Below are 11,007 nucleotides of genomic sequence, written 5' to 3'. Positions count from 1 at the left end.
ACGAGATCAGCCAATGGAGTTACAGCTCCATATAATATTTGACCATCTGAAACTTCTTCTTGCAAATACTTTTTACTTTCTACCTACTTTGAGAGTTTTTGTTTGCAATGAAACATGTTTTAATTGCAGTGCCAAAGGTTTCCTCTCAGATATGTCTGACTGGACTTTTAAAATAAACCCCATCAGTGCTCACTATAGTCTGATAGTGTTGTTCAGCCTTTCTCTCACATGAAGTCTAGAAGCCCTGACAAACCACAAGCAAACAGGTGGTGATAATAAACATGAATGAATCCAGGTGTGAAACAAAGACTCGTTCATGACACCATATATTATCAGGTGTACATTTCAGGTACATATAATGAACATGATGTTAGTCCCTGTACATTCAGCCACGATGGCCACAGCTACGTTCAGAGCTTACTTTGGGTCTGACTCAGAGACAAGGAGAGTGACAAACAGTAGGTGAATATCTTTTTTTATTCATTTTTATACTTCATCAAGCTTGCAAGCAGTTATTCATGTAATTCAGAGAATCCTGTTTATTTCTCTTTAGATCAGCACAAAAGCTAATTGAACCAAATTTGATTAAAGCACAAGATGCATTTTGTGATTTTGCATGTTGATTAAAAGCTGCACCAGTCAGCCGCGTTTCCTCTCGATTTCCTGTTGGAAGCAGAAGGAAGATGTTAAAACTAAGGAATGAACATGGATATGAACACACACTCAATCTTCGAGCCATATGGCAACAGTAAGAGTATGAACAACTGAATACAGTATACAGCTGTGTTCAACTCAATATTACACTTACTGTAGGTCACATTGATGATGATGTGAACATACCAAGTTCAAACCTTCGACTCACTTACTTTCATCGTCAGAGGAAATGGTTTCATGGCTCAGGTCCACGTCTGGAAGCTTCTGCTCCTGCAGTGAATGAATTCAAAAATCAGAGCTGCAGAACAGTTTCATTTGTTTGTGAGATGGCGACACTGAACATAATCATACGCAGGTTTTAGTCTTTGCTGGACTGAGTTCAGTTGTCTGCAGGACGGTCAGAGGAAACACTGCAGACAAACACAGAAACAAGTAGGCAGTTCCTTTGTTTGGAGGTAGTCGTCCAGTCAATTAAAAAAGATACTTACAGCAGCCATAAAGACGATTCACCCGAAGGATGTCGTTGGAACTCATCCGGGTGGCTTCGCCGATGGGCACATTCGGATTGGGAATGGGAACGATGGTCGGTTTTCCGTTCCCACTGAAGAACTTCCTGTAGTGGAGACAATACGTGATTAGAGGTCTAAACCGTACATCTACCAGCGTGTCCTGTAGTTTACCTCTAATCTGCTCAGAATGTCTTCTTCATCTGTCAACAGTCAGTCTACACTAACTAGTACAGGCCTGTATCAATTTAATACAGGATTACGTTATTTAAAAGGCTCATTTGTTTTATATACAACATGATTTTACGATTAAATAATGATGTTAGTGTACATTGTTGTTAGTTTGATGAGCGAAGTGAGACGTTACCTTCCATAGTGCATGACAGAGTTGTAGTCGTAGGGAGTGTTGAGGTTCCTTGTATCAACCTTCCGAAACTGGGAACTTTTTCCTGCAGGGAAGTCACACACTCAATCAAATTATTTTTTTTAATTGCAGGCTGTCGGTCAAAATGCCGGAAAATGCTTAAAGAGAAAAGAGGGGTTAATTATATCTGCAGGTCATTAATTCTGTACACAAGACTGCTCGCTCATTTTTCACATCTGCAGCTGCTGTACACCTGAAATAACAAGATAAGTAAAGTCATATTTATTTGTTCCCTACATTTTTCACGAGCACTTTGTAATATATGAGACTGATAAAAATCTCTCCATGAATGATAATGTATGTTTATGTTACATGTTATAATTTTATATTTATTTGTTTCCAAAGAAAATTGTGTAAAATTCAAATAAAATCAGAACGTAATGCTCTGAAAATCATGTGAACCCATATATCATTAAAAATAGACCAAAGACAATGTATAAAATGTTGAAACTGAGAAATGTTATTGTTGTATGACAAATATCTGCTCATTTTGAATTTGATGGAAGCAACACGTTGAAAAGAAAAGTTGAGACAACATCAACTAAAGACTGGAAAAGTTGTTTAAAGCTGAAAAAAAACACCTGGAGAGGTTCACCACTCTGAAAGACCACAGGGGCAAAAAGTGTGACAATCTAAGAATAATGTTCCTCAACGTAAAACTACAAAGAATTAGTGGATTTCATCGTCTACGGTTCATAATATCATTAAAAGATTCAGAGAATCTGGAGAAATCTCTGAACACAAGGGACAAGGCTGGAAACCAATATTGGATGGTGGTGATCTTCGGGCCCTCAGGCAGCACTGCATTAAAAACACACTGTTCTGGAGTGGAAATCACTGCATGGGCTCAGGAACACTTGTGAAAACCATCGTCTGTGAGCACAGTTCATCGCTGCGTCCACAAATGATGTTAAAACTCTCCAAAGAAGAAACCAGATAGAAACATGATCCAGAAACACCGCCGCCTTCTCTGGACCGAGATCATTGAAGATGGACTGAGGTGAAGTGGACAACTGTCCTGAGGTCTGATGGATCACAATCTGAGATTCTGTTTGGAAATCATGGACGCTGCATCCTCCAGGTTAAAGAGGAGAGGGACCATCCAGCTTGTTATCAGCTCAGTTCTAAAACCAGAATCTGTGATAGTACAGGGATGCATTAGTGCACATGGCATGGGTAGCTTGAACATCTGGAAGGAAGCATTAATGCTGAATGATATATTCAGGTTTTGGAGCAACATATGCTGCCATCCAGACAACGTCTCTTTCAGGGAAGGTCTTGTTTATTTCAGCAACTGTTGAGCAGCTGAAATCCTCTATCAGGCAAGAATGAGACCACATTTCACTTTCAAAACTCCAGAAACTGGTCTCCTCAGTTCCCCAACGTTTACAGAGTGTTGTTAGAAGAAGAGGTGATGCAGCTCAGTGGTGAACATCATCCTGTCCTAAATTTATAGCGATGTGTTGCTGCCATCAAATTCAAAATGAGCAGATATTTTTTATAAAACCATACAATTTCTTAGCTTTTACATTTGATTTGTCGTCTTTGGTCTATTTTCAGTTAAATATGGGTTCGGGTGACTTGTAAATAATCAGTTGTTTTTATCTACATTTTTCACAGCGTCTCAACTATTTTGGAAACAGGGTTTTAGTTTTTTCTGTAAGAGTGAAATGGTTTCGTGCTGATTTGGAACGAGCCTGATTATTCACCGAGTCAAAACAGTGTTCGTAACGTGACCCACCACGTTTGATGTTCTCCCACAGGATGCGAACATGCTCGTCCCTGTCGGACCGAGATTGTTCATGATGGAAGCCCAGGGCGTGGAGCAGCTCGTGTTGGACAATTCTAAACACAGTACAGCCTCTGCGTTGCAATGACAGGGTCTGGGAACCACGCTGACGTCCGAGAAATGAGTAACACCTGAAAGAGAGGAGTAAATAAAGGAGCTCAGCAGCCCCATGAGAATCATATCACACTGCTTCACTTTACCCGAGACACACTGTCTGATGACAAATCTGCAGGCTCTGACTGGAAAAAGAGACTGTGATGCATTCATATCTGCACATCGTGTGGTTCGTACCCGTTGTCAGAATAAATGTTCAAGAAGTCTTTCTGTCGTTTCCGGGGGATGAAGCGGATGCAGGTGGACGCTGAAAAAGACTGCAGGCCTTTGATGATGGTTTTTTTCTCACTTCGGGCTTGACAGAGAAAAAACATTTATTCATCATTTTATTGAAATCTTCTGATTGATCCTGTATGGAGTCTGGGAGTGGCCATACAGAGAAAAAAAAATTAAAATTGTGACCACAAAAAAGCACGAGACAAGTTTATAGAGAGAGAATCAGCACCTCACAACAGACTTCCTTCTCTCAGTATGAAGTTCACTGAACCTCCTTCAACTGTCAGTTCAGAAACTATAAAGTTGATAATATCCTCACAGTTAGCATGTTACCAACAATATAATCCAAAAACTTTCAATATCATCGTCATTGCCTTTTACCAACAATAATCTTTTGCCTCCCTTGTATTACAGCTGTCCTTAGTAAATGGAGTTGTTGTAGTTGGCATAGCCACTACAGCCAGTCTGACTAATCGATGACAGATAAGGATACGCTCTGTATTAAACGTCAGTTCATACGTTGAAACGCTATAAAAGCCTTGAGCTCATTTGCATAAGAGGTCATCCCACTCGACTTCAGTGCTACTCCTGCCGTAGTCAGGTTGTTATTGTACATCAGCTCGCTGCTACAGGATGTCTCCCTCCACCCGCAAGTGCATCTTTCTTGGATGCAAGAACCTCCAAAGCAGCACTGCATCGCTATTTAAATTTCCTAGTGATGAAAAAGGGAAAAAGGAGTGGATTGATTTATTGAAGAGCCTCGCTAAAGGATACCTTAGGATTAACACCAACAGCCACCTCTGCAGTGACCATTTCACGACGGACAGTTTCAACTTGGACCGGAGACAGATGCAGTTCACGGACGCACTCGGTTACATGTACCGGTACAGGTCCGGATAAACGAGCCCAACTACATGTGCAGAAGGCTGCAGAGAGCAGAGATTTAGTATCTTTATGGAATGATTTAGTATATTGTAGGAATGATTTAATATCTTGGATGATTGTTTTAGTATCTTGTAGGAAGGATTTATATATTTGTGAACGATTTAGTATCTTTCAGAACGATTTAGTATGTTGTAGGAATGATTTATATATTTGGGAACAATTTAGTATCTGGTAGTAATGATTTAGTATCTTTTGGAAACTATTTAATATCTTGTAGGAATGATTTGGTATATTTGGTAACGATTTAGTATCTTATAGGAATGATTTAATATATTTGGGAACGATTTAGTAGGGTGTAGGAATGTTTAATTATCTTTTGGGCATGATTTAGTATCTTTGGGAATGATTTAATACCTATTGGGGGTTATTTTGTATCTGTGGGAACAATTTAGTTTCTTGTGGAAACAATTTAGTATCTCGCGGGTGCAATTATTATCTTGTGGGAAGGATTCAGTATCTTTGGGAACAATCTAAAATCTTGTGGGAACCATTTTGTATCTTTTGGAATGATTTAGTAATTTTGGGAATGATTTAGTATCTTTTTTGAACAATTTAGTATATTTTAGGAATGATTTAGTCACTTTTGGTGTCGGGTGGGAATGAGTTAGAATCTTTGTAAACGATTTAGTATCAGGTGGGAATGATTTAGTATCTTTGGGAATGATTTAGTGTCTCGTGGGAAAGATTTTGTGTCTTTAGGAATGATTTAGTATCTTTGGGAACAATCTAGAATCGTGTGGGAACCATTTGGTATCATTGGGAATGATTTTGTATCTTTTTTAACAATTTAGTATCTTTTAGGAAAGATTTAGTCACTTTTGGGAACGAGTTAGTATCGGATGGGAACTAGTTAGTATACTTGGGAATAATTAATTATCTTTGGAATCAATTAAGTATCTTTGGGAACGATTTTGTATCTTTTTTGAACAATTTAGTATCTTTTATGAACTATTTAGTATCGGGTGGGAACGATTTAGTATCAATGGAAACGATTTAGTATTAGGTGGGAATTATTTAGTATATTTGGGAACGATTTAGTATCACGTGGGAACGATTTTGTGTCTTCAGGAACGATTTAGTATCTTGTGAGAATAATTTAGTATCTTGTGATGATGATTTAGTATCTTTGGGAATGATTTGGTATATTGTGAGAATAATTTAGTATCTCTATGGAACGATTTAGTATCTTTTGGAATGATTTAGTATCTTTAAGAACGATTTAGTATCTCGTGGGAAAGATTTTGTGTCTTTGGGAACGATTTAGTATCTTTGGGAACAATCTAGAATCTTGTGGGAATGATTTAGTATCTTTTGGAATAATTTAGTATCTTGTGAGAATGATTTAGTATCTTTTGGAACGATTTAGTATCTTGTGCAAATAATTAAGTATCTCTATGGAACGATTTAGTACCTTTGGGAACAATTTAGTATCTTGTTAGAATGATTTAGTATCTTTGGGAAAGATTTAATATCTCTGGGAACAATGTAGTATCTTATAGGAATGATTTAGAATCTCTTGAGGATGATTTCCTATTTTTGGGAACGATATAGTATCTCGTGGGAAAGATGTTGTGTGTTTGGGAATGATTTAGTATCTTTTTTTGAACAATTTAGAATCTTTTATGAATGATTTAGTATCGGGTGGTAATGATTTAGTATATTTGGGAACGATTTAATTTCTCAAGGGAAAGATTTTGCTTCTTTGGGAACTATTTAGTATCTTTTAGGAACAATTTAGTAACTTGTGATGACGATTGAGTATCTTTGGGAACGATTTAGTATCTTGTGAGAATAATTTAGTATTTTTATGGAATGATTTAGTATCTTTGGGAACAACTTAGTATCTTGTGATGAAGATTTAGTATCTTTGGGAACGATTTAGTATGTTGTGAGAATGATTTGGTTTCTTTGGGAACTATTTACTATCTTTTCAGAACAATTTAGTAACTTGTGATGACGATTTAGTATCTTTGGGAACGATTTAGTATCTCGTGAGAATAATTTAGTATTTTTATGGAACGATTTACTATCTTTTCGGAACAATTTAGTATCTTGTGAGAATGATTTGGTATCTTTATGGAATGATTTAGTATCTTTGGGAATGATTTATTATCTTGTGAGAACGATTTAGTATATTGTGAGAATGATTTAGTATTTTGGGGAACAATTTATTATTTTGTAGGGACGATTTAAACTCTCTTGAGAATGATTTACTATCTTTGAGAACGATTTAGTATCTCATGGGAAAGATTTACTGTCTTTGGGAACAATGTAGTATCTTATATGAATGATTTAGAATCTCTTGAGGATGATTTACTATTTTTGGGAACGATTTAGTTTCTTTGGGAATGATTTCGTATCTATTGGGAATTATTTAGTATCTGTGGGAAAAATTTAGTATCTCGTGGGTGCAATTTTTATCTTGTGGGAAGGATTTAGTATCTTTGGGAATGATTTTGTATCTTTTGGAACAATTTAATGTCTCTTTGGAGTGATTAAGTATCTCGTAGGAAATATTTGGTGTCTCATGGGAACGATTTAGTTTCTGGGAATGATGTAATATCTTGTGAGAACGATTTAGTATCATTTGGAACGATTTAGTATGTTGTAGGAAAAATTTAGTATCTTTTGGGAATTATTTAGTATCTTGTAGGAATGATTTGGTTTCTTTGGGGATGATTTAGTATCTTGTAGTAATGATTTAGTTCCTTTTGGGAACGATTTAGTATCTTGTAGGAATGATTTAGTATCTCTTGAGAATGATTTACTATTTTTGGGAACGATTTGGTTTCATTGGGAATGATTTCGTATCTATTGGGAATTATTTAGTATCTGTAGTAACAATTTAGTATCTCGTGGGTACAATTTCTATCTTGTGGGAAAGATTTAGTATCTTTGGGAATGATTTAGTATCTTTGGGAACGATTTAGTACGTTGTAGGGATGTTTAATTATCTTTTGGGCATGATTTTGTATCTTTTGGGAACGATTTAGTACCTTTGGGAAAGATTTAATAGCTATTGAGAATTATTTCGTAACTGTGGGAACAATTTAGTATCTTGTGGAAACAATTATTATCTTGTGGGTACAATTATTATCTTGTGGGAAGGATTAAGTATATTTGGGAACAATCTAAAATCTTTTGGGAACCATTTTGTGTCTTTGGGAATGATTTAGTATCTTTGAGAATGATTTAGTTTCTTTTTTGAACAATTTAGCATTTTTGTAAACGATTTAGTATCAGTTGGGAATGATTTAGTATCTTTGGGAACAATCTAGAATCTTGTGGGAACAATTTGATATCTTTGGGAACTATTTAGTTTTGGATGGGAACTAGTTAGTATGCTTGGGAATGATTAATTATCTTTGGAATTGATTTAGTATCTTTGGGAACGATTTAGTATGTTGTGAGAATGATTTGGTTTCTTTGGGAATGATTTACTATCTTTTAGGAACAATTTAGTATCTTGTGAGAATGATTTAATATCTTTGGGAATGATTTATTAACTTGTAAGAACGATTTAGCATGTTGTGGGAAAGATTTAGTATGTCATGCAATGTTTAAATTTTTCTTTCTCTCTATGGCGACTCCCGGGCTCTGTAATCCTGCCACTATATGAAGGAGAGACTTTTAGATGCAAACCCAACTACTACTCCCACTGATGTTAATGAGATGAACTGAAAGCCCTTTCATGAAATATCTTCACTGACACCAAAATTAAAGGCTTTCTGATACTTACAGTACTGGTTGGAGAGGCAGTAAGGCACGTAGACTTTTCCATTTCTGCTTTTGGGCCACATGCAGCCTCGACGTGTGCAGGGATCAGCATTCTTCAGATCTGTTGGCACTAATATGTCTCCAAACATCAGCCGAGATCCATTCAGGTTCTTTCCTGCAAAATGGCATGAGGATTGAAGAGAAAATATTGTCTTCTGTATCTAATTTTCATTGTCACCGCTTTCATCTGAATGCTTTGATGAACATATCAGCTCTGTTTTTAAGTTGATCATTTCACCGGAGGGAATGGATGAAGCAGCTGCAGAGCAGATGAACATACCAGCGTTAGCATTGGCCTTTTCTAACAGCGCAGAGATACTGACATCCTCATCCTCAATGGTGTTGCCTGGGGAACAGACACAGTTTGTTCAGGTTTCAGTTCCATGTTGTAGGACTGTATATTTATGGTATTTTACTGTATGAGAAGTGTCTGAGTCTCACCTGAGTTTTCATCGCTCTTTTCAAAAGAAGCCTGAAAGAAGAAGTTTGGTAAATAGAGTTAAAAAGAAATGGACATAGTGGTATTATCAAAATTAAAGCTGGTAAACTGTTCTACTATAGAAGTTCAAATTGACAATTTAGATCAAGCTGAGTCTTTACTTGGGACGTCCAGAGAGTACACATCAAAATGCTGCATGTTGTCACGTTGACAGCTGTCATGTTGTTGTAAAGTTTTTTAATAAATTTCAAAATTGGGTTTGAAAATATTCCATTTTTATTGCATGAGAGATGTCAGAAGTCTCCATGTGTCCATATGAATGCAACGTGTCTGCTGGTTCTTACCTGTAGAGTAAAGCTGTGGACGGAGCAGAGGAGCACACTGAGCACAGCAGTCTGGAGGATCATGGCTGGTTACTGGACGGCAGCAGCAGACCAAGAAAACACCTGAGAGACACTCAAGTGCTCAAACTTATATAGGTGGTGAAGCCAACTGCCTTTCATCCTAATATGGTGCACAACAAAGACATGTTGACAAATTCAGATGTACTGGAAGTGATATTACTTAAACTGTTGTTCCATGTAACAAACTTTGTGGTCAACTTTACCCTGCTATTACTACACAGTCACCACTGGAATCTAACTTAACAGTTTACTGCTGTGAAACATATTATAGGGTTTTACAGCTGAACGTGGGGTTAACTAGAAATGCAAGCAGATAAAATTATGTTTATACAAGTAAAGACTAACCTGCATCATTAATATTAGGTAACCAGAATACTTTTTTCAGCTGTTTGTCCTGTCATTGATGACAAAGAAAGAAAAAAGGTCAAATTGATCAATTCTTTGGCCAAAATGATTTTATTTAGGACTCAACACAACAGAATCATCTTACGTTAATGATCATCAGGTATGAAAGACAGAATCTATGACTTTTCAGGAAGGTTTTATGTTCCACTTCTCAGGTAAAGTTGAAACACAAAAACTTTTTGGCATAAACATCTCAAGGTTTTTATAAATATTTCACATCTTGTTGATAATTTTAAACACATTTTCCCAAACCTCAGCCAGACATTTCTTGCACATAACTGGATCTTTGTGTTCAAACCTGTGTGCAAGATAAGAAGCAATAGTAGTGATCTGGTCTGGAAAGATAAATTGGAGTTCAGTGTAAAATGAATTTGATAAGACTTGTTGATGGCTCACAAATCACTGGACTTCACAGGAATCCGTTGGTCCTTTCTGCCGTGACTGTTCCAATGTGGCCTCTTCATTACTTTGACAAACACAGTGATGGTCTTCAACCCTAATGAAACCTTTACCAGTTATTCACCTCTCCTGCTGTGTGCTCCTGTAGGACACATTAAAGGCCGGGGACAAACCCCCTGTATGGTTGTTTAGTTTTTCTTCTTGTTTGAGCTTCACTGTGCAGAATGATGTCCAGCTCACACCTGTGGAAACCTGAAACCTCCAGAGCACAAACCCTGACAAGGAAGTTCACAGCGAAGTAAAACATGTCATGTTTCTACGAGTTAAACTTGAGAAATGAAACATATTTGCATGTTCGTACAATTTGGACTTTTAATGAGTGAATAGAGGGAGTAGATCAAATTTAAGGATTTCTAAACGATAATTAAAACTTTTGAGTGAAAAAACTATTATTATTCAAATATTTCAGAAACTTGTTAAACCATGTTAGAAGGGGATGTATAAGCTGAGAGGGCCTTTATTATTGCACTAATCAACAGGCACATTTACTCAACATCTGCCTCGTTTAAATCAGACAGGCAGAGTTGCAAAAGACGGTTTTGGTTTTGTGTTGCTTCTCCAAATTGTGGGAAAGGTTGCAGTAAATGTTTGGTTGACACATAGTCTTGCAAACCATGACAACAATGGGGAAAGCTTTGATAAATTCCGATTGCATGTGATTACTTGCAGTAAGATTTTTCTCTTGAACTTTAATGTTTTCACATCTGAGACTTCCCTGATGAAAATAAATGTAAAAGGTTTGCAAACCTTCCTTCTCTAATCAGAGAACTAAGATCTTCTACTTTAGTAAATACAGCATATCATGGTGTAGAAATACTCTGTAAATTCAGTTGTAACTGTATAGTTACCTCCACTACCACAAGTGCTGATATTAA

General features: G+C 36.7%; 1 protein-coding gene across 1 annotated transcript; it reads right to left on the bottom strand.

Annotated features, from left to right (window-relative positions):
* Positions 1–459: 459 nt before the first annotated feature.
* On the bottom strand, positions 460–9,314 carry LOC138215687 (high choriolytic enzyme 2-like). Its single transcript, XM_069177964.1, has 10 exons — positions 9,209–9,314; positions 8,867–8,897; positions 8,706–8,771; positions 8,388–8,540; positions 3,665–3,782; positions 3,326–3,504; positions 1,528–1,609; positions 1,143–1,267; positions 867–924; positions 460–663 (listed from the first exon to the last, which is right to left on the bottom strand). Coding segments are annotated over exons 1-9 (819 nt in total). The 5' UTR covers positions 9,272–9,314; the 3' UTR covers positions 460–663; positions 867–922.
* Positions 9,315–11,007: the final 1,693 nt, after the last annotated feature.

This window comes from Embiotoca jacksoni, unplaced genomic scaffold, assembly GCF_022577435.1.
Source record: "Embiotoca jacksoni isolate LCO1_2020_lvr unplaced genomic scaffold, fEmbJac1.0.p SCAF_79, whole genome shotgun sequence".
NCBI classification, from domain to species: domain Eukaryota; kingdom Metazoa; phylum Chordata; class Actinopteri; family Embiotocidae; genus Embiotoca; species Embiotoca jacksoni.
Note: the sequence above shows the minus strand (reverse complement) of the source record. Positions and strands in the feature narration are given on the sequence as shown.

Excerpts from the sequence above, each read along its gene's own strand:
- LOC138215687 (XM_069177964.1), bottom strand. The coding sequence starts at position 9,271 with ATGATCCTCCAGACTGCTGTGCTCAGTGTGCTCCTCTGCTCCGTCCAC. Across the intron at positions 8,898-9,208 it reads TCCACAGCTTTACTCTACAG|GCTTCTTTTGAAAAGAGCGA; the intron begins GTAAGAACCAGC and ends TTCTTCTTTCAG. Across the intron at positions 3,505-3,664 it reads AACATTTATTCTGACAACGG|GTGTTACTCATTTCTCGGAC; the intron begins GTACGAACCACA and ends CCTCTCTTTCAG.